At 35.0% G+C, this 23896-nt stretch overlaps 1 protein-coding gene across 50 annotated transcripts; it reads right to left on the bottom strand.

The window, feature by feature from the left end:
- LOC104645749 (uncharacterized) lies at positions 1 to 22456 on the bottom strand. Of its 50 annotated transcripts, XR_011214905.1 has the most exons (18): positions 20746 to 22455; positions 20478 to 20619; positions 18378 to 19119; positions 17431 to 18286; positions 15795 to 15853; positions 15591 to 15695; positions 15363 to 15509; positions 15167 to 15275; positions 12924 to 13592; positions 10383 to 12785; positions 9874 to 10293; positions 9664 to 9798; positions 9127 to 9547; positions 8968 to 9016; positions 8741 to 8821; positions 7034 to 7470; positions 3438 to 6916; positions 1 to 3343 (listed from the first exon to the last, which is right to left on the bottom strand). XR_011214905.1 is itself a non-coding variant. In XM_010318109.4 (4 exons), exons 1-4 carry the CDS (start codon positions 22220 to 22222, stop codon positions 19990 to 19992), a joined length of 405 nt encoding a protein of 134 aa, XP_010316411.1. In that variant the 5' UTR covers positions 22223 to 22427; the 3' UTR covers positions 19734 to 19989. The 50 variants fall into 50 exon arrangements, 1 of the variants encoding a protein (XP_010316411.1); XR_011214898.1 differs by having other exon boundaries at positions 10383 to 14003; positions 15795 to 18286; positions 20746 to 22454; XR_011214902.1 differs by having other exon boundaries at positions 10383 to 15695; positions 20478 to 20634; positions 20746 to 20859; positions 22096 to 22455.
- Positions 22457 to 23896: the final 1440 nt, after the last annotated feature.

The following is a 23896-nucleotide window of genomic DNA, read 5'->3' as shown; positions in this document are numbered from 1 at the left end:
TTTTCTTCTTTATTCATTCAGCATTCTAGTATGCAAGAAAGTTTTTAGGCTTTAGCAAAATGACAACCATCTATGCTAAGAAACGGAAACAAATGCTTTGACATCTTTGCCAAAAAAATCATCTGTGCCCACTTTATTTTTTTAAATACATGATAAAACTCTTAACACTTTATCATATTTCCTCTTAATTTTTATTCACATATTTAAAAACACCGAACTAAACCGAACCGATCTAGTTTGGCATAAGTTATGGTGCACACTTTTCTAAAATCGAATACCGAAAAACCAAACCGAAATTTGATTAAACCGAACGCCCAGCCCCGACCTATTTTATGCGTTAAAAGTATACACATTATTATTTTATTTTAATTATAAAATTGAGATGCAGAAAAAAGAAATGTTTTTTTAAAAAGAAAAGAAACAAAAAAAGAAGTCTTATTATTAGAAATTCAGAAGTAGCTCAACTGTAAACATTCCATGGATATACTGGCTCCTCTCTGAAAAGAAGATAACAATTTAGATCAAACTTTGCAGGATTTGGGAACAAGCAATCCTCTTAAGATAATGTTCCATGTTTCCTGTTTAGTAGAAAATTCAATCCCATCTTCAAACCTGGTCCCGAGCAAAGCATCTGGTAGCAGAGGAGACTGGACAAAAAGATAGCAGGCCAGAACCATAATTTTCCGTCTGTTTATCGGAATCCATAAGATGATCATCTTCCTCTAGAATGTCCTCAAGTAAATGAAGATTTTTCTGAAATTTTTTGACTTCTGCTATACCTTGGTTCTACCTGGAGAGGTTTAGATTTCCATGCCTCTAGGAGACCTTTGACAAGCTGTCGGTTGCAAATACATTATTCAGAGACACATGAGCAAGGATTCCATGAGAAATGCTAGAGTTAAATGAAGGAGTAAAATATGAAAGCTAGTTAGCATCGATGGACTAAACTGTTGAAACAAATCCATAACACTGTTAGATTAATGCACAAAATACAAGGAACCTGTACAATTATTTTCTTATGAAACACGTGCAAGAGAATCTTGTTAGCTAGTGGAGTATTTCATATAACATGAATGATGGGCATAAATAATTTTCCAAATTAAGTTGGAAGCTATTAAAGCTTCAAGGTCTTACAGTTCAAAAAGAGAGAACCTCTAGCATTGGCTTGTTACTGATGGTATTAAGAACAAAAAAGCTCTTCCCTTATAAGTTACTTTAATCAACCAAATTAGAACATAAAATGGATCTCAAGAGACAATACACACAAATGACACTTGAAATTCATGAAACCTCAAAAATGCTTCTGGCTTTCAACACGATGGAGCACAGAATTGATCTAAACTGTTATTGATAATACCTCAGAATGGAAGAAGTGATTGTCATGCTTTGTTTTCCACATTTAGACAGGCATATATCCTTCAGAGGGACAAATATGAATATTGAAGAGAATAAGCTATGAAGTGTAGTAAAAGGTTTAAGAATGTAGGTAACCAACCAACTAATCTTGTATTAACAATTAGAATCAGTACAACAAAACCTTTCCCTTCTTAGACTGATTTGCAAACAGTATACATGTACTTAAATTTTTGAATATATAACATGACAGAGACAAGTATTGGAGAATGTTACCGCAACAAGTGTGACAGATCTTGGCTGCTTGTGGATCAGATTTAAGTTCCTGCTTTAACCAAAAACATACAACTCCATGTACAGTGTTAGGGTTAACTTTAGTGAATGTTGCAAAGTTTATGCAATGAAACTTCTGGTAAATGGCAATTTTATCAAGTTCCACAGACTAGTATAACAAGGACACAGTGCAAAGTCAGAAGAAACACCATGAATTGGAATTTTAATTCCAAAATCTCATAGACCCACCTGAGGTGCCATGCCAACCAACAGTTTTTCAGCTCGAGAGAAAACGAGTTTTATTGAACTTCCATAGAAGACAACCTCAACATCCTCATGGTTAATAAAACAAAGCAGAGAGAAAAATAAGAGTAAGAAAAGAGGAAGATCATGTATAATTTCACGAATAGGGTGGTTTGGGGAGGGGTGAAAGGAAACTGAACTTTGCCAAGCCAGAACATGAATCAACTCAAAAGCTTTGAAATCTTTTATGGCTGCAAGCATCAGTTAGCCTGCCTAACGAGACAGAGAAGATGCACCACGAAATGGAACTTTCTCCTAAATCTCATATACCCACCTGAAGTGTCATACCGAGCAACAGTTTTTCTGCTCAAGAGAGAACATGCTAAATTGGTTTTTTTGAGTCGTACAAGAGATAGTAATAAGAACAAGCAAAGTAAATGGTTGTGTAGTTTCACCAAAGGAAAGAATTACAACAAAAAAATTTGAACTTCGCGACACCCAAACACGATTAGCTCAAAAGCTTTGAAACCCAGCATGGCTACAAACATCAGTTTGCCTATGAGACAGAGAAGAAAGACCAAAAAATGGAACTTCTCCAAAAATCTCATAGACCCACCTGAAATTTCGTGCCAAGCAACAGTCTTCAGCTATGAAAACCTCCAAATCTTCATTGTGTTTAAAACGGAGCAAAGTGAGTAGTAAAAATATCAAAAGACGGAGTATATGTGTATCATCACGAAAAGGGTAGTTCAGTGAGGGTGGGAAAGAAACTGAACTTTGTCAAGTCAAAACACGAATCAACTCAATAGCTTACAAACCTGTCATGGCTGCGAGCATTCAGATAGTCTTGTGAGACTGAAAAAACACCAGGAAATGAACTGAACTTTGTGAAGCCAAAACGTGATTAGCTCAACAGCATTGAAACCTTTGTGGCTAAAGCATCAGTTAGTCGTATGAGATGGAGAAGAAACACCATGAAATGGAAATTTAATTCCAAGATTTCATGGATCCACCTGAGGTGCCGTCCCAATAACAGTTTAATCAGCTCGAAACAAAACAAGGTTTTTTGAACTTCCATAAAAGACAAACCTCCACATCCTCATGGTTTACAAACGGTGCAGAGTGAAAGAAATGAAGCAAATTGACCGAATTATGCACCAGGAAAATTCAGGTTTATTCAGGTCAGGAACAAATGACAGGAATAGTTAACCTTCTTTCGACACCCCATCGCGTGTACCTGTGCTCTCCCCTTGAGCTTGTAATTTGCTATTCCAGATGTTAATAAGTTCCCTTTTCATACTTAGCCTAAAGAGATAAACATCAAGTTAGTACCTAACCCTCCCAAGAAATTTAATAACATTATCTTTCATCAGAGAATACACCGTTATCACAACTTGGGGCGGAAGATTGATCATACTGCTGTGGAAGCTCCCAGCAGATAGCTTCTGCAGAATGATGCAGTCTCCTTATTGCTCTAGTTTCAGCACAATGAACAGAACATTAATTAGTTCACACATTTTCTGTCATCATTGATTATTAACATAAACAATAACTCTAGGACATATTACCTGCCATGAGTGGCACAACATGAACAATCTTAATACTGTTATTTACTGCTGCCTTTCTTGAAGACTCACTCATGGCAAAGAACTTATTCTTGCCTTGTTAAAATGGGAAGCTGAATGATTTCTTCTACTCTTTGTCTTCCTAATAAGATCAACCGTTTTACCTCTATTTCCAGCATAGAACTTATTCTTGCGAGTCCCCATCAACCCTAGAGGAGAGCATAGCTCATGATACAAAATAATTCTTAAGATTCTTTTCAAATCTCTTCTCCATCAATTTGGGCCTGTATACCTTCACAGTGTAAACATAGGACCTTAGATGTATCCAGAGAGCTTGAATGAACCATCACTTGCATTCAATTTGTTAAGGGAACTCAGATGAATCCCTAACCCACTGACCAATAGCGGCAACAAAGAAGTAGAAGCACATGTGCAAAGCAGGTCATCCAGTGCATACAAATTTAAAAAATCTAAGAAACCAGCCTGGAAATATCCTTAAATTAATTGGTGTTTAAAAAATGGACCTTTCAATAACAACAATTTTTAAGGAGACATTGGGATGCACAAGGGCGATTTCCAGCAGAGACTCTTTCAGAGAATGCAAGACCCTCTTTGGGCTTTCAGATTATACATGTAAACCAAAAGATCAATCAGGACAGAGAACTTAAGAAACTAAGTATGTAAATAATATTTTTTACTTGTTTGAATTTGAGGAAAATTACAAGTACTTGGAATGCATTTTCTTCCTTCGAACTAGTTGTTTGTAAAGCATCAGGAACAATGACTGCAAAAAGAAAAATTCCTAGGGAGTTCCTTATTAGCAAACAACAGTCAACTCATCTATCACTATCAGGTAGTCTTATCACTAGCAGGTAGTCTTATACAGATTACTTGTTGTACAGACATTTTGTCAACAATCATCAATTCCAAGGTACAAACTCTTGCCGTCCTATAAACAATGGCAAGAACAAAAACCAGGTTAGTAGTTTTATACTCATCCTTATGGATACTACCATATAAAACTCAAAAGAATGGGATCTTTAAAACCTTACGATATTCATTTGGCCTCCTGTGAGTTTAGTAACAATTTCTAACAAAGAAACGTCTGAAATAGAGCTCAGAGCCCTCCTTTTAAGCAGAAGCTTGCTGGGAAAGCATGTATATCACCTGAATGGCTGTATTTTGATGTCGATGGTGTAAAGTAAGCATTCAGAGCCATAGATAAAATGCCTAGACAAAAAGGAAACACAACAGAAGATGCAAGAAACAGACACATATATTGTCTATTTGTCTCCATAAATTGGCGCTAAAGTACTTAAGTAACAATACGTAATCAACTCAGCTTTAGCTAGAAGAAATAATCAAAATATCTCTGCTTACAGTAGTGAGCAACATAATATATTTCACCTCTTTCTCTCTCTCCATAGGATGTTTCTCGGCATACCAATGAGTTTTTGGGATGCGTACATAGTTCCATTTTTTTAGCTGAGCGATAATTCAATAAGTTCCAAACTCCAAGTTGAAATGACCCTTCAATGAGTTCTTAGACAATCAAACAAATGACAGGAATTGGTTACCTTCTTTTGACTCCTCATCGTGTGTTAGTCTCATTGTCGATGATAGGGTTCCAACTTGAGACATGTTCCGAGATGCGAGCGGAAACCTTTTGTTTTAACATTTCCAAAAAGTCCACCTATTTGTTCATTTACGGGGCTCAACACGAAAGTCAACATCAACGTGAACGTCTAATCAACATCACCGTGAACATCAACTTGAACATCAACGTCAGCGTCAACGTGAAGGTGAACGTCAACGTAAAATGTAAACGTCAGCGTGAACGTGAATATGAACATCAACGTCAACGTTAACGTTGACATCAACATCAACATCAACGTCAACGTTAATGTGAACGTCAACATAAACGTGAACATGAACGTGAACGTAAATGTCAATGTGAACGTCAACGTCAACATCAATGTGAACGTTAACGTTAAGGTGAACATGAACGTGAATGTCAACGTAAACGTCAAGGTAATCGTAAATGTCAATGTTAGCGTCAATGTCAACGTAAACGTCATTGTTAACATAAATGTGAACATCAACGTCAATCTGAATGTCAACGTAAACATAAACATAAATATCAACATCAACATAAATGTCAACGTAAACGTCAATGTAAGTCAACATCAACGTCAATGTAAACGTCAACGTACACATAAATGTAAACGTGAACGTGAACATCAACGTCAACGTGACTGTGAACGTTAACGTGAACGTGAACATCAACATCAATGTGAACAACGTCTACATGAATGTGAACGTGAATGTGAACATGAACATCAACGTCTACGTAAAGGTCAACGTCAAAATCAACGTTTACGTAAAGGTCAACGTCAACATCAACGTTTACATATGCAGCACTACAGAGAAACAAAAAGAGAAGAAGAGAAGAGAATTAAGCTGTAGCAACAGTCGCAACAGTCGACCAAGGAGGGAAAATAATTGGAAAGATATGCATAAGTATATTTACAGAATTTTTTTTAAAAAAAATTTTTAAAAAAACTAATTAGCGCTTAACTCATTTAATAAGCGAGCCTTTTTTTGCTTTTATAAAAAGCGCATTTCTCGCTTTTGAGACAGAAGCGCACACTTCTCCATTATTACCTAGCTTCAAGGCATTAAAACACAATCATGTCGCGACGCTTTGTTTCTCGCTTAAAGCGAGCGCTTCAACACTTTTAACAGAACTGGATACTAGAATGTAGTGTCATACTAAGAGGAGAAAGGTATATCAATTTTCATATAAAGCATATGCCCTCGCGAACAAAGGAACATACGAATTCATTGAAGAGATTCACCGAGCACTGCCTTTTGTGCAACTAGTTTAGGCGATTAAAATTGCATTAAAGCACAACTTGCCATATCCTCAGCAGCCCATCTCTATTTATCCTCAAACTACATCAACAAGATCAGAAAACATATAATTCCCCATTCTCTTACTTGACAATTTCAACTTTTAGGAAACAATCTAAATAAAAAAGTCCAGACCATGTTCATTTCAAAGAAGATAAAAAGTTAAGACCATGTAAAAGAAAATGACCACTGAGGGTGTATACGGAAGACTGTCCAATTGAGTGTCTTCATTCAAAATAATACAAATCACAACTATAATTAAACTACTTATTTTTTAGGGGTTATGCAAATGCCTTCAACAAGAAAAACTCCACATCTTTCCATTCAATGGATTCATAATTCAATTATAATAAAACCAATAACACTAGACTATCTATCATGACTTCATAATTCAATTCTATAAAAGGTTCACCTGTAATTATCAAAAAATAAACATAAAAATAGAAGGTTCACCTGTATGCGGCGACCACTTTCATCTTTGCCAGTGAAAGAAAGGCCAGCATCTTCAAATAGTTGCGCCATTTCAAGATTCACCAACATAGCACAGGAAAAGTTTTTAGCATGCATCCCTACGTAAAGATATCGCATCTTATGTTCAACATATAATTATTAAAACAGTCCTCCTAGATGTGTTATAGTTACACCATAGTTCCAAATTAATAAAAAAGAAGTGTTGAACCTCACACCTACAACGGTGCCTTTCATCTACAAAGCTCTTGTTGCCAAATCTGAAAAAAGATATAGTTTATCCACTCGGTAATATCAATAGGAGAAGCCCTCTAGAATGGCTTCAAATCAACATCCACCCCTATAAACAGATGACTCCGTCAGACGTCACAAGAGTACATAAGAATAAGTAGAGGTACTGAGTGTAGAAAAGATGACTTATCACATCTCTTTATCCACCAAGTTTGTAGTTTTATACCTATCCTAATGGATGCTACGAACTAAAACTCAAAAGAGTTTTACCTGAAAAACTTACAATATCCATTTGGTTCCGCATGAGTTTTAGAAACAATTTCCAACAAAGAAACGTCAGTAACAGAGCCTCTCCTTTTAAGACAAAACTTGCTCGGTAAGTATGCAATTCATCTTAATGGCTGTATCTTGAATTTTGATGTAGCTGGTGTAAAGCAAGCATACATAACCATAGTTAAAATTGACAAACAAAAAGGAAGCATAAACAAGAGATGAAAGAAACAGACACATAATAGGTCAAATGCCAATAGCAACAGATATCTAGTGGAAACTGGACTAAAGTTCAAACTAGGAGTATAGAACTTATAGAATAAAAAACATTAAAAGCAGTCCTATAAGGAAGTAAATCTCATGGGGAAAAAAATCAGAGTTGTGTGTAAGAATATTCATTTGGAAAGAAAATTATGAGATACTAGAATGGAGCATCATGCTAAAAAGGAGAAAAAATAGTATCAATCTTCATATATAAAGCATAGGCTCTCACCATCAGAAGCAGCAAAGCAAGTAACATAAGAATTCAATGAAAAGCCTCCCTGATCACTGCCTATTTTGCAAAAGAAATTATGTATAGCAGTATCAATACCAAAAAAAAAAAAGACAATGTTGGTTCAACATTTTGCAGAAAGATCACCAAATTTTTTTCCCATCAGATCCTTCAAAAGAAGTTACAACTTCAGATGATGAAGTATAATAAATTGGGAAAAACTTTCTGCACATCAAATGCATTAGATCAATGCCAAAGAACTAATATTTACCATTGTCATCCACCTTAACATAGCAGGTCCCAATTCATATAGCAAAATATACTTAGTGGAAACTGGGTTAAGTTCAAACTAGGAGTACTCTACTTATAAGAATAACAAACATAACAAGCATATGCACTTGTAATCAAAAGTAGCAAACCAAGGAACATAAGAATTCATTGAAAAGCCTTTCCGATCACTGCCTTTTCTGCAACTACTCTAAGTGATTAAAATTGCACTAAAGAATGAGTTGACATATTCTCAGCAGCCCACCTCTATTGATCCTCGAAGCATAAACAAAATCAGAACACACAACCCCCCCCCCCCCCTATTCTCTTACTTGACACAATTTTCAACTTTTAAGGAACAATCAAAATCAAAAAGTCTAGATCATGTTCATTTCTAAGAAGATAATAAAAGCCTAGACCATGTAGAAGAAAATGACCACTAAGGGTGTATACGAAGGCCTGCCCCATCAAGTGTCTTCGTTCAAAATACTACAAATCACAATTTCTTATAATTAAACTACTTGTTTTTTAGAGTTGTGCGAGTGTGGCCTTCAACAAGAAAAACTCCACATCTTTCCACTCAATGGATTCATAATAATAAAACAAATAACATTACTACGAATTTCTATCATGACTTCATAATTCAATTAAATACAAGGTTCACCTCCATGCAGCGACCACTTTCATCTTTGCCAGTGAAAGAAAGACAAGCATCTACAAATTGCTGCACCATATCAAGATTCACCTACATAGCACAGGATAGGTTTTTAGAATGCATCCATTACTAAAGATATCACACCTTATGGTCCACATATAATTATTAAACCAGTCCACCTAGATGTGCAATAATTACACCACAGTTCCAAATTTAACAAAAGAAAACTGTTGAACCTCATATCTATGACGGTGCCTCTCATCTATAAAGCTCCGATCGCCAAATCTGAGAAACGATATAGTTTAACCACATGGTAATATCAATAGGAGAAGCCCTCCAGAATGGCTTCAGATCAAGATACAACCAATGCAGTGAGGTTGGAGGAAAGGAAGTACTAGTTTTGCAGATTTAGAATCTTTGACTTGGAAATGCGTTCTTCTTGATCCAAGACGCATGGTACACCTGTATGCGCTTTTGAACCCTGTGAACTTGGTCAATAGATTAATATAGCTGCTACAAAAATGAGACCTCAAACACATGAAGATCATGAGGGAAATTCATGATGAAGGGGGAGTATCAGAACTTAACTCCCGACAGAAAAATTACCCAAAGATTGTGAGTGTTGGGATCAAACTCTGTACTGTTTGCATCTTGCAACCCAAGAATGGATCTAGCATACTCGATAACAGCGATTTGCCTGCCTCGATGTGTGCCCAGGTAAGGAATCCTGTTTCCACAGGCATATTTTGGCTGCAAGAATTTTATCCTCCACACCTCTATCACCAAATCCTCCACGAACTAATACAGTCTCCACCCCTATTAACAGTCATCTAGGTCAGACGTCACAAGAGTACATAAGATTAAGTAGCGGTACTAAGTGTAGAAAAGATGACTTATCACATCTCTTTATCCATCAATTTGGGATTGTATACCTTCACTGTAACATCAGGACCTGAGATGTATCCTTAGAGCTTAAATGAACCATCGCTTGCATTCACAATTTGAACCCACTGAACAATAGCAGCAACAGAGAAGGAGAAGCACGTGTGCAAAGTAGGTCATCCTCACTGCACACAAACTTATAAAATCTAAGAAACAAGACAGGAAATACCCTTAAGTTAGCAGGTATAACAAAGATAGACCTTCAATATCAACAATTTTGAAGGAGACACTGGGATGCACGAGGGCAGTTCTTAGGAAAGACTCTTGCAGAGAATGCAAGACCCTATTTAGACTTCCAAGACTATATATGCAAACCAAAAGATCAGTTAGGCCAGAGTACAACTTTAAAAGTATAAAGTATACAAATCAATATATTTTATTTGTTTCAATTGTGAGAAAACTAGAAGTACTTGGAGTGCATTTGCTTCCTTCGAACCGGTTGGTTGTAAAATACATGACGAACAATGACTCCAAAGAGAAAAATCCCAAAGAAAATTACCTTATTAGCAAACAATTGTAGACTCTTGTATCAAGTAGGCTGCTTATACAGAATACCTGTTGTACCAACATTTTGTCTACAATCATCAATTTCAAGGTACAAAGTACAAACACTTGCCATCCTGTAAACAATGGCAAGAAAAAAGGCCAAGTTAGTAGTTTTACACCTATCCTAATGCATGCTATGAACTAAAACTCTAAAGAACTTTACCTGAAAAAACTTACGATATCCATTTGGCTTCCCGCAAGTATAGTAACTATTTCCATTAAAGAAACGTCGGAAATAGATCCAAGAGCCTCTCCTTCAAAGCCAAAACTTGCTTGGAAAGTATGCAATTCATCTTAATGGCTGTATTTTGATGTAGCTGGTGTAAAGCAAGCATACGAAACCATAGTTAAAATAGCCAGACAAAAAGGAAGCATAAACAGAAGATGAAAGAACCAGGCACATAGCAGGTCCCAATGCCAATAGCAACAGACATCTGGTGACAGTGGTTCCAAGTTCAAAGTACGAGTACAGAGCTTTTAGAAAAACAAACATAAGAAGAACAGTCGAGTAAATCTCATGGAAAAAGGGAATAAGAGTTGTGATATTTGGATATTCTTTGGGGAAAAATTATGTTACTAGAATGGAGCATCATCCTAAAGAAGAGAAACAATAGTATCAATTTTCATATAAAGCATATGCCCTCGTCACCAAAAGAAGTTAACAAAGGAACATAAAGAATTCATCGAAGTGCTCATCGGTCACTGCCTTTTATGCAAGCAATCCTAAGTCACTTAACTATGATGTTCTCAGCAGCCCACAAAACATTAACAAAATCAGAAAATATGAACCATGTAATTCCCTCTTCTCTTAAATGACACATTTTTGCATTTTTAAGAAACAATCGAAGTCAGAAAGTCTAGATCATGCAAATGGAAGTGGCCAGTATGGACCTTTATGGAAGTCTGTCCAATCAAGTGCCTTCATTCAAATTACTACAAATCAATAACAAACATTAAAAGCAATCCTATTAGGAAGTAAATCTCATGGAAAAAAGAAATCAGAGTTGTGTGTAAGAGTATTTATTTGGAAAGAAAATTATAATACTAGAATGGTCATCATACTAAAAAGGAGAAAAAATCATATCAATTTTCATATAAAGCATAGGCTGCCACCATCAGAAGCAGCAAGAATGTAACATAAAAGTTAAATGATAAGTCTAACTGATCACTGCCTATTTTGCAAGCAACACACAAATTTGCAGGTGCAACTAGCGTAAAAGATTATAACTGCATGGAAGTCCCACCTCCCATCGTTACTCACTTAACTATGATTTTCCCAACAGCCCACCTCTGCTAATCCTCAAAACATTAACAAAATCGTAAAATTTCCATTCTCTTACCTGGCATGATTTTCCAATTCTGTAGACCGAAGTAGAGGAAAATGGCTACCTTTATTCAAATACTTCGAATCAAAACTTCTAAAATCTTGTACAGTGGGCCTTCAAGAACAATTCCACAACTTCACTTTCAATACCTTTGAAAGTTGAAAGGGTAAAATAGTACACCTTGTTTTAAAAAAATCCTTGTGAAATCATTCAAGAAAACCCCCAACAGAAATAAAGCAAATTCTTGAATTTTTTTTTTAAAATAATAAAGATTTCTTGAAGTTCCTTTTCATATTCTTGAAAACTACCATCTTTGATTTCCTTACATATGCATCTAATAATACCAAAGTAACTTCAAAAATTCCAAGAAAATCTTACAATGCCATCGAGTTGATTTTCCAAGAACTCCAAGAAAATCTTACAATGCCATCGAGTTGATTTTCCAAGAACTCCGAGAAAATCTTACAATACCATCGATTTCGGCAAAGCAGTAATATTACTCGAAGGCGGGAAATTGATTCGGTTTTTGGGGTTCCCATTCGGTTGCGTACTCCGCTACCGGCGTATGAAGTTCCGGTAGCGGTGATGGTGGTGAGTTGTTCGTACAGTGGGATCTATTTTATAGCATAGGCACAAAACAAAACGCGTTCATGCAAACTATATTATTTTACATAATTTCTATATTAGTACTTACTTATTTTACTAAAAAGTCTATTCCATTGAGTATAAAAATAACCCAAAAAAAAAAAATTCATAATAAACAGTTTGTTATCATATTTAACAACAAAAAAATAACTCCTACTTGCCGGAGCATAGTACCTTAGTATTACAATATTTAAATGTTAATATATATATTTTTTAATTATCTCAAATACACCACAAAATAGATACATAAGACCAAATCAAATAATTGTAAAATAAATTATCACAGACATTATAACAAAATGCTCAAAAAGATGTCTTGATACATGAAATACACATTAAAGGTTTGAAGCTCAAAAAAATCATGAGAAATTTGCATAGTCACATTGAAGGAGGATGAGAAAAAGCATCAAATGGAAAGTTAAGGCTTCAAATAAATGAGAGACTAAAATCTCCATAACTTTAATTGTTTCATACCATTACTAATCTTAAATTAACCCAAAAAAAAAATATTCATAATATACAGTAGAGTTTATATGATGACCACCCTGCTCAACTTAATTATTTGACCACCCAAGAATATCTCTGCATTTAAGATCCTGCACAATAAAATTAAATTAACACCAAACATTAGAAAGTAAAAAAAATAAAAAAATAGAAACTCAGGGGTGGTATAACTCAAACATGCATAAAATAAATCTCAAGAGAAATCATTTAAATATATGAATTGAACAAACTGTTGGACAAGAGCTCAGGCTTGAATGATGAAAATGGTCCCTCCATGCTACTTGAGAAGGAGAGTGTATCAACTTGATCAACTACAGAAGAAACCTGCTATAGATCATCAAATAGACTTAACAGAAATTATGTCTAAGCAAATTAATAAAATTACAAAATAAGGACAACTATATATAATATACTAAGAAAAGGGGCTTTTGAGTCCCAAAACACCTGCCCATTTTACCCGATGTGTCATTCCATGGAATGGCAAAAAACATGGGAAGAGGGGAATTCATAGAATCACTTGTTTCTATAGAGGGAGGCCATTCATGTCGCCAATATCTCGTTCCAGGACCACATTCAAGTTCCATGTTGACAATTAATGAGAGGCCTCAGCTCCCTTTGTCACTTCAATTAGTGATCCATCAGGTGGCAGCGTAGACAAGGGAGCAACGGTCTGCAAACTTCTCACCTTTAGAGCTGTCATATAGCAGCTTGGGATGAATCTGGAGGAGCTTGCGTAATCAGAAGCACTTCCCACAGAATATTCTGTTAAGATCGAATCTCTCTTCAGACAGTGCACTTTCCAGTCAGTTTCTTTGGCTGCCGGGAAGGAAGTTCAAGTGTCGCTTTGTATCTCTGGGGTTGCACCTCTTTTACCTGATCTCATAATTCACAGGTATAATCTGAAAAGAGGGTCAGGGAATGCGATAACAATAGATGAAGAGGATACTTCACAAGTAAATTCTTATTTAGGTTTTCCTGAAGTAACTAACGAGAAAAGAAGGTGATAAAACTACACGATGGCATAACATTGAAATGCATTGCACCATCTGATGCATAAGTAATTCTATCTTTCACTAACTAACCAACCTTCCACAATTTGTTTCCTCCCCCTCTCCTAGGGAGGCAGATTGGGGGCTACAGCATACAGGGATGGGAATGTGGAGTGAACAAAGCCACAAGTACAAATAACAAACAATGAATCCTAAGTGATGATGCACAAGAATGTCGGGCACAATTTCTCTCACCGGGAATTACTTCCAGTCCACAGATTCGAAACAATATCCTCAATAAAGAGAAAGATGGCCCCAGTCCTACAAGTAACATTAAGAATCAACTAGTTGCCATAAGCTTCTCTTCAACATTCATATTACTTATCTAATACTTGTCTCTGTCATATTAAAGCTCAACTTCTTCTTTTTTTCTGAATAACATAATTGTCTCGTTAAATAGATGGCTTACATTGACCTACAAATCCTTCTCAAAAAAAAAAAATTGACCTACAAATTTGAGACTGCTGAGATTATAAGCAACCTCTCTGCCTTGATCCCACTTAAATATCAAGCTCATTGTCAATGATAGGGTTCAAACTTGGGACATGTTCCCTGTACAATCCCATTTTGAGTCCTCATCACTGACCAAAGCCTTGGGGCTAGTACAACCCAAAATTGATACCTATAGGATAAATATACATCCCACGACAAATATTCTTCTAGTGGTGCAGTGACAAAAACAACACAAACTTATTAACAAGAATTACCGATGTATGCAATAAATTTCTATTTGGAGTTTCAAGAAATCATAGAGAAGCAACAAACAACCATATAATTTTTTAAAAATACTACTTGGTAAAAAATCAAAAACTCAATATGAAGCTGGATGTCACCATCTCCTAAAGATAAGCAAGGCTCCAAAAAGTTTGATGTAACGAATATCTAGATATATGAAAAATTGACGAAAATTTTGAGAACTGCAAAATCCATTTAAAGGGAAATAGAAATGATTGGGTAAGCAAAAACCAGGAGACTAAGTTCAAACAGGACAAAACGTCAGTCTTAGAAACCGCAAAAACATTATAATAAAAAATACAGCACTCAAATCGAGAAACAAATATGTATGACATGTCCCTTTTAACATTAGCCTGTATGTTTCAGCAACCAAAAGAAGCCAGAAACATGGTTTGGCAATGTTCTCCCATAACAAATGGGAGATTATTTTGTTCTTCAGGAACAGCTGTGATGCAAGGGCCTTGCTTGTTAGGGGGTCCTTTTTAATACTTTAAAATTCTATACGATTAGTAATAATTAATGATGTTTAGCCAGTTTTCACCTATTTATTTAACTCACATTAAAGTTTAAAAAATGAATAGGCGTTTTTAAAAAAAAAATTGACAGAAAACAATCCAAACCAATTCTCAATAACTCACTCGTTCCCAACCCCAAAACAACTAAACAATAAATGCCATAAAAAATCTCACCTTAAATTCCACAGTGGAGGTCATTGAAGGCTCCAAAAGTCAAATCATATAAAGATATTTGACGGTTTAGGTTTAACAATAACAGTGGATATATCTGAGATCTACTTCGCTGCACAATGTCAGAAGCACTGTCAAAACTCATTATTATGATATTAAGTACTAATACATGTATAGGTCCTCTGGAAACAAATCTTACATTGAGATCTGCACCACAAAGGTCAAGAAACAAAAACATCATTAAAAAAAACACCCGATATAGTAAATGTTAACCAAAGACCAGTTCTCCGTTTTCTTTGGTCAGGAAAATAAACTGAAATAAATGGATGCAGAAATATTGAAGGACCTGCAAGTTAAGCAGTGGTTGTTAGGGAAACGAAGTGTAGAAATTTAACTTATCAGTCCAACATTTTGCAAAAAGACGAACATATCTTTCTCCATCAGCACCAGTACATCTCGTGAGACACTGGATCCTTTCTTTGAAAGTACAACTTTAGGTGATGAAGTAAAATAATAAATTGAGCAGATCTTTCTGCACATCAAAATGCATTAGATCAATGTCAAAGAAACTAATACATTTTTTTAAGTAAAGGTAACTGAAAGTGAAAATAAAAGAAACTATTATACTTACAATTGTCATCGGTCATCCATCTTAACGTAGCAGGTCCTAATGCCTATAGCATCAGATACCTGGTGCAAACTAGGCTAAAGTTCAAACTAGAAAGACACAACAACTTAGAAGAATAACAAACATAAAAGAACAGTTCTATAAGGAAGTACATCTCATGGAAAAAAATAAGAACTGTGATGTAAGATTATTCATTAAAAAAATATTATGATACTATAATGGAGCATCATACTAACAAGAACAACAACATACCCAGTGAAATCCCACAAGTGGAGTTTGAGGAGGGGAAAGAGGTTGTTTCCGAAAGATTCTCTGCTCAAGTTCAGCAGATCAAGGTACAAAGATGGAGACCGCGAAAAAAAAAATAGCAGATAAAAGGACACAGTGCAAAGTTAAAAGAAACACCATGAAATGGAAAATTATTCCAAAATCTCACAGACCCGCCTGAGGTGCCATGCCAAGCAATAATTTCAGTTCGAGAAAATACGAGTTTTATTTAATTTCAACAGAAGACAAAACCTCAACATCTTATGGTTTATAGAATAGAGCAGAGAGAGTAATAAGAATAAGAAAAGAGTGTGTTCATGTGAAATTTCATGAAAAAGGTGGTTTAGTGAGGGGGTAAAGGAAACTACACTTTGCAAAGCTCCAAATTTTCATGCCAACTGATATCGAAAAGCTCCAAATTTTCATTGTGTATGAAATAGAGCAGAGCGAGTACTAAGAATAACAAAAGAGGGAGCGCATGTGTAATATCACGAAAAAGGTGGTTCGGTGAGGGCTGGGAAAGAAACTAAACTTTAAAAAGTCAAAATTAAACACGAAAGAGCTCAAAAGTTTAGAAACCTGTCATGGCAGCAAGCATTAGTTAGTCTTGTCTGATAGAGAAAAACACCATCAAATGGAACTTTCTCCAAATTCTCAGACGAACATGAGATGTCATGTCAAGCAACAGTTTTCCAGATCAAGAGAGAACATGTTAGATTGTCATTTTGGAGTTATACCGGAGAGAGAACTAAAAAAAGAAAAATGGAAGGTCATGTAGAATTTCACCAAAAGGTTGGTTTGGTGAGGAAAAAAATTGAACTTCGTGAAGCCAAAACACAATTAGCTAAAAAGCATTGAAATCTAACGTGCCTACAAGCATCGGTTAGCCGTATGAGATGGAGAAGAAACACCATGAAATGAAATTAAATTCCAGAATCTTGTAGACCTACTTGAGGTGCTGGGCAAGCAATAGTCTAATCAGGCTCAAGAGAAAAACAAGTTCTGTTTGGAATTTCCACGGAAGACAAAATCTCCACATCCTAATGGTTTATAAATGGAGATGAAATAGTAATAGACTAAGAAAAGAGGAAGGTCATGAGTATTTCCGCCAAGAGGTTGGTTTGGGGCGGAGAAGGAAATTGAACTTTGCCAGGACAAAAGACAAATCAACTGAAAACCATTGAAATATTTCATGGCTGCAAGCATAAGTTAGTCTTATAAGACAGAGAAAGTTTCTCCTAAATCTCATATACCCACTTGAGGTGCCATGCCAAGAACCAGTTTTCATCTCAAGAGAAAACATGTTTGATTGCAATTTTAAGTTATACTGGAGAGAATACTAAAAACAAAAAAAATAGAAGTTCATGTGTACCTGTTGATGAGTGAGAAGTGTTGCTCCAACTTTAGGAGTCATTTCTGGCTGCAGAGGACAAAAGAACCGAGGCTGCAAGAGTAGCAACAACTTAGATGTACAACACCACAATAGAAGCGCTTCACAGATTTTATAGACCACAAGGTGCCTTTCATATTATTTATGACAGAAAGCAAATGCCAGAGAGTTATTAGTGAGATCTAATTCCATATATATTCAGAAACACTTCCAGAATTTTACTCGCAGCAAGTGGCGTGTTTGAAATATTAAGAAGTCCTGGGGGGGGGGGAGGGGGGGGGGGGAGGCTGTAGGCTGTGACTGCTTTAGGAAATTCAAGCATAATGTGGACTGTGAAGTGCCTCCTGTAGTTTAAAAAGGAGTGGGAGAAAAGGGTTCTTTTGATCAAAATCATGGCCTGATGGCTTTGCTAACAAAGGATATGTGGAAGGTGAGATAGTGGAGATTGGACAAGTGATAGAGTGGCAGATATTGATAAAAGGTGGAGGTAGTGGAAGATTTGGAAGCTGGTTTTTTAAGGTGCAAACAGCCTTGAGTGGTTCCACAGAGAAAAAGAAACATCTGGGGCAGTATATTCCACTCTACTTCCAGTGCCAATCATCAATGATGTGTTGGGGGAAACTGTTGTGACTTCGGAAATGGGGTAACTGCAGTTTCTGTAAATTTTCGTTTGAATAATCAACCCCTGCTCTTTCCCCAGGAAATGTACTTGAAAAATGGGAATAAGAAGGTTGGTCAACAGTCCATTGGTTAAATATGGTGATATGAAAGGCCTCGTGTTGTCGATGACACCAGATCCCTGTGGCGGAAACACCAACTGAAGAACCACATTTCTGACCTGCAAATTCACCCATGAAGTATAAAAATGTTATTGATATACAAAGTAGATTTCCTGGTTATCCAACGATAAGGTAAACAAGTTAGGATACCTTTATTGCCTAACTGGTTGTCCTCAAACCTCAAAACTCCTCCTGGATTTTATCTTTACAAGTCTCCAATCCGCAAATGGATTGAAAGTTTTCACCACCGGGTCGTGTGTTATCTTCCTTTGGAGTTGCTGTTCTACTTCCTTTCCGAGTGATACCGAATGCAGATTTTCCAAAACCTAAGCTCTTGAGTAAAGGTGTTGTACTTTCTTTACCTATTTGCAAATTTGATCTAAGATTGTACATTAGGATATCCAGAAATATGAAGTAGGAACAAAATAGTACTTAGTAATAACAAAACAAAAGCTCAACATGGATTTCAGCTCAATATAGAGCATATAGTAATGCACACTGAATGGTATATAATTTTATATCAATAGGATCATCTAGATTGCAGAAGAAAATGTTCCCCAAAAATGTTGAATAATCTGCTCCAATACATGAGAAAATGGACAAAAAAGTGAACTTTTGCTCCACGACATGGGTACTGCTGGTTGTCCAAAGGAATAGGAATTACAAATCTTTGGGTGCCAAAGTGTGCGCTTCTTAAAACACCAAATGAAGGAGCTTTTAGAGATCCAAATACGGAGGAGTCTGAGACATTATCATCCCTGGACCACAACAAAGGTTCATTGGCCGTGTATTAACATCATATTTCTTTTCTAATGTTTGTTAAGTGGATGAGCCCAGAGATATGTTTGTTTGACCAGATTAGCATACATTCCTGCATTAAAGGCATCCGGTCCTGCAGTTAGAAAAGCAGACTGAATTCATTTTTTAATCACTAATTAAAGAAACTATACGAGTAGCTGGCACAAGATTGGTTCCAAAAATAGTAAGGAATAAAATTACGAATCATGAGAAATCCCAATGAGATATTGCAGTTAGAAAACATTTTGTAGAAGAGTACAGCTCAATGTGCATAGCTACTTCCACAAGGAGAAGATTTAGCTTTCCGACTAATTCTGAAGAAGCTGCTCTAGAAAAGTAAATGTGATATCTCTCGTTTCATGAACATGGCAGGATTAAGTGGAGCATCTATATATTCCACTCCTCACCAGGACCACAGGCTAAAAATAAATCATGGGAGCAACATATTCAAGAGAGTCTGTAGATTATTCCAATACAATAGCTTAAGTGGTCTTTCTTCTGAGGTGTATTAGGAGGAAATAGACCAAAGACCTTGTATAATCAACTTAATTTAAGGACGATATGCACATATATAAGTAGCAATAACATATTTGAAAAAACAGAATCTGAATCCACTTAAAAAGAACAAATATGTTGACAATAGGTTTTCTAGTTTTCAGTTAAGTCACTAGGACTTAGAAAGATTGCATCAACCTAAAGTCAAGGATATTTTTTTTTCTAAGGGCAGTTTAATAAGAATATTACTAGTATTGCAGAATTATGAGTCCACTATTATCCATCCACCTGGTCATTTATGGTAGTCTATGTACTTCCTTCGTTTTAATTTATTCGTCTTACTTTCCTTTTTAGTCCATTTCAAAAAGAATGTTCCTTTCCTATTTTGGCAGCTCTATAATTCCAACTTTTTACATGGCATGATTAAGACCAAATATAAAGGATATTTTTTGTTACATTCTACATATCTTTAGTCAAGACTAGAACTACAAGCATCAATGGCTGGCACAAGATTGGGCTTATCATAATGCATCTCTTCAAGCTCTAACTTGGGCTTATCACCATCTCCATCTCCGTCATGCATCTCTACATCTTTAACAGAAAAGGGAATTATGCAATTAAATAGAAAAATTGGTTAGTTTGGTTCTTATTTCCTGGAACTAGTAAAATAGCTAGCCAACTTGTATATCCTTAGATACTCTCAAAAACATAACAAATCCATGAAGTTAATCGGTTTAAATTTGAACTATTAGAGATTCCAGGCTTTGAGCTTAAGATAATGGGATCTTAATAAAGCAGGCATAAAATGATACTAGATATTAAGTAATCTACTAAAACATTTCATGTGACATTCCTATTCATTAACTATGATAATTGAATTATGCATAGTAGAATCCCGCTGAACCAATCAACAAAGAAAGGCATGCATGCGTACGTTCATAAAAAAAGAAAGCTTACTGTTCCATAGATGAATCAGCCCCCAGTGGAAATTCTTTAGCGGTAGGACAACAAACCCAGTCCCTTGTATTTTCCTTGAAATGATGATGACTTCTGTCCTTAGTACGCCAGAAGCGTTTTCTTCATCCATGAAAAAGGGGAACTACATAAACAAATACTGTAAGTCCTGTTAAATTTTTCCACTGTCTTATTTGGATTAAGCTTTTGGTCCATCATCCAAAGCATCCCACAAACTACTATACAAGTCTCACATAAATCCAACTCTCACCTTTGGTATATCACTTGTAGGTTCGTATTTCGGTGGCAACATATATTGACTTAGTGATGAATGTTGAATTATCAACGAGGAGTTTCGTGTGACCATAGCAGGGTTGTTAGGAACCTGCAACCAACGGCAGTAGAAAAAATTTCATAATAGCCTACAACTTTTGTTTTCACGTTAAAAAGAAACAGTATGAGTTTAACAATAAAAGAGAAGCTATGATACTTTGTTTGTTTGGAACTTGGACAACTATATTGATGTTTATATCTTATTGAAGAAATACTGAAACTTGATGCAGTAACACCAAACAAACATAAAGACAGGACAGCAACTAGACGCAGTTATATCACCTTGACGAAAGCATCAACAATTACAACATAATAAAGGTAATAAATAAAATTGTCTTTCAAGGTGCATAACATTTATAGCAATAGTAATGAGGCATCCCGGAACATCATGTAACTTCATATATGCCACTCCTCACCTGGACCACACATGAGAAAGAAAGTTGTACTTAATCCATTTGGCAGAGAACTTATGGAAATAACATCTTCAGAGAGTGTTCGTAGATCATTTCAGTTCAATAGCTTAGTCTTTCTTCTGAATGTATTTGGACATAAACCAAAGAATTTGTTTAATCAAATTAATTAGAGGAAGATATGTACATATCTAGGTAGCAATAACATTTAAGTGGCTAGGACTTCGAAAGATGGCACCAAAGCTATAAAACTTCTATCATTAGAAGTCTAAGGATAGTTTTTCTTTTCCAAGAGCAGTCTAATAAGAATATTATTAGCATTGCAGAATAATACGTCCACAGAATATTTGTCTTACTTTCCTTTTAAGTCTATTTAAAAAAGAATGTCTTTTTCCTATGCTGGCAATTCTATAATTGCAACTCTCACATGGCCATGATTAAGACCAAAGATTGACATTTTGATACATTCTAGTCAAAACCACAAGATTCAAAATTCTTCCAAGAACTAGACAATAAACATGGAAATTGTTGAAAGTAAGAAGTAATCTCAATATATATATAGTTAGACCAACATGAAAGTAAAAAGTGTTCTCAACAAATTGGTACCAAATATCAATATCGTTGTCAAGAATCATGATACGAAGAAAGGACATGAACAATTTATCAACTAATTAGAACCAACATGCAAACCCACCAAAAAAGCATTAAACAGAATAAAAGAAAAAAGAACATGCCCAAATTCAGATATCAAGATCCAAGAATGCAATGAAGTGGAAAGATTAAAACTTGTGTTGCCAATATAATAATCATGATATGTAGAGAGCACATAAACTATTTATCAACTAACAAGAAACAAGAAAAAGGGAATAGAAAGCAACATTCCCCGATTCAGTTGTCAAGAGATCCCAAATTCAGTCATCAGTATTCGCAAGAAAGTGAGAACAAATTCATTGGAGTGAGAGCACATCAACTAATTACCAAGAAAAAAAAAAGGAACATGCGCATATTGAAGAATTCATAAAGGTGGAGAAATAAGAATCAGAATTTATTGTACTCATCAATAAAAATAAGAGGTATTTATAATCTCAGATCAGATAGCGTGTTGCTTACTCTTTAAGCCAATAGATTTCCTAAACCAAATTTAAATTAGAAAAACGCGTTTTTTTGCCCTCCCCATTTTTTCCTTTAATTTATTTATAATTTAAAGAAGTCATCCACTGCGAGCGTTTTTTTAGTTAAACTCATAATTTAATAAAGTAGCTTTTTTATTACTCAATTATTTTGGTAAATAACTTTTATGATACAGTAAGATTTGAGTAAAACACGTTTAATATCCAATTTATTCAAATATATACATATAATTTTGATTCCTTTAAAATAATATTTTACTTAAATTCTGTTTAAAATTATACCTTCATAACAATTACAAATGTATCTAATTAAATTTATGATTCACAAATAAAAAATTAAGAAATGACCATTTCAATTAATTATATATATAAAAAGTCAAGAAAGATCTAATAAAAATTATAGGTATAAATATTTCAATCTATGGCTACATCCAATGAGGAAGAAGACGCTTGTATAGCAGTACAATATCAAAGAGTTCATAGCACGGAAGAGATGGATATCAAAACATTTCTTCAACAGTTCAAAAATTAGAGAGAAGAATCTTCTGATTCAGACAAACTAAAGGGAAAGGATATTCAAAAGGCACAATACATCATATATTTGCGCTTAAATTTGGCTTCAAATTAATTAAGTTTAAAAAAATTAATAAATGAGTTTTTATATTTTTTTAAAAAAAATTCGTCAAATTGGGAGTGTCATGAGCAGTTTTACGTTGGTTTGAAGCTGCACCAAGAGTCCTTCACGCGCCCATATTTCGTGACAACATGAGTGGTGTTAAAATTAGTCAAAATGTTATATTTATTATGCATTTAGATAGTTTCATGGGGGTAATAGGACACTTCCAAAGTTAAGGTGTCTTTATGCAAATACGAGACAACTTGAGTGGCGACTTTAAGACTTTTCTCTAATCTATTTCACATAATTTAGAAGCAATTTTGACCCTTTTAATGTTAATTTTGTCTAAAATCTATATTATATCTTTATATATAAAAATTAATTTATTTCTTATAACTTAATAACATAAAATTTAAATTAATATCCATAAAAATAAGTGAAATAATTTAAGTTATGAAACGGTATTCTGACAAAAAATTATTTTACCAATAGTATTACTTTTATATGTTATAAAAAATACATTATTTATTACCTTCGTACTATAAAATAATCGAGTAAACTAAATAAATAGGAGTTCACTTATATTTGTATTAACTGATTTTTTTTCCATTCCAACTATAAAAGAAATACTGATGCATATTCCAAAAAAAATTACACTGATACGTATTTTCAAAATAAAATACACTGATTTCCAAAAAAAATACATTGACGCGTATTTCCAAAAATAAAATTGCACTGACCGTATTTCCAAATAAAATATATGACGCGTCATTTGAAACACCGTCATATACGTCGCATCACTGAGTACTACTACCATCGGATTACTGCTACCGTTGATGGCTCGTTGCCAGATCAAGATTCCGATCAACTCGAAACACCTAAATCAATTTTTCTTTTCTTTGTATTTCAGGTAAAATTGTGTTTGATGTTCAG

This window comes from Solanum lycopersicum, chromosome 2 (assembly GCF_036512215.1).
Source record: "Solanum lycopersicum chromosome 2, SLM_r2.1".
In the NCBI taxonomy this organism is placed as follows: domain Eukaryota; kingdom Viridiplantae; phylum Streptophyta; class Magnoliopsida; order Solanales; family Solanaceae; genus Solanum; species Solanum lycopersicum.
The sequence above is the reverse complement of the archived record's forward strand: the minus strand, read 5'-3'. Positions and strand labels throughout refer to the sequence as shown.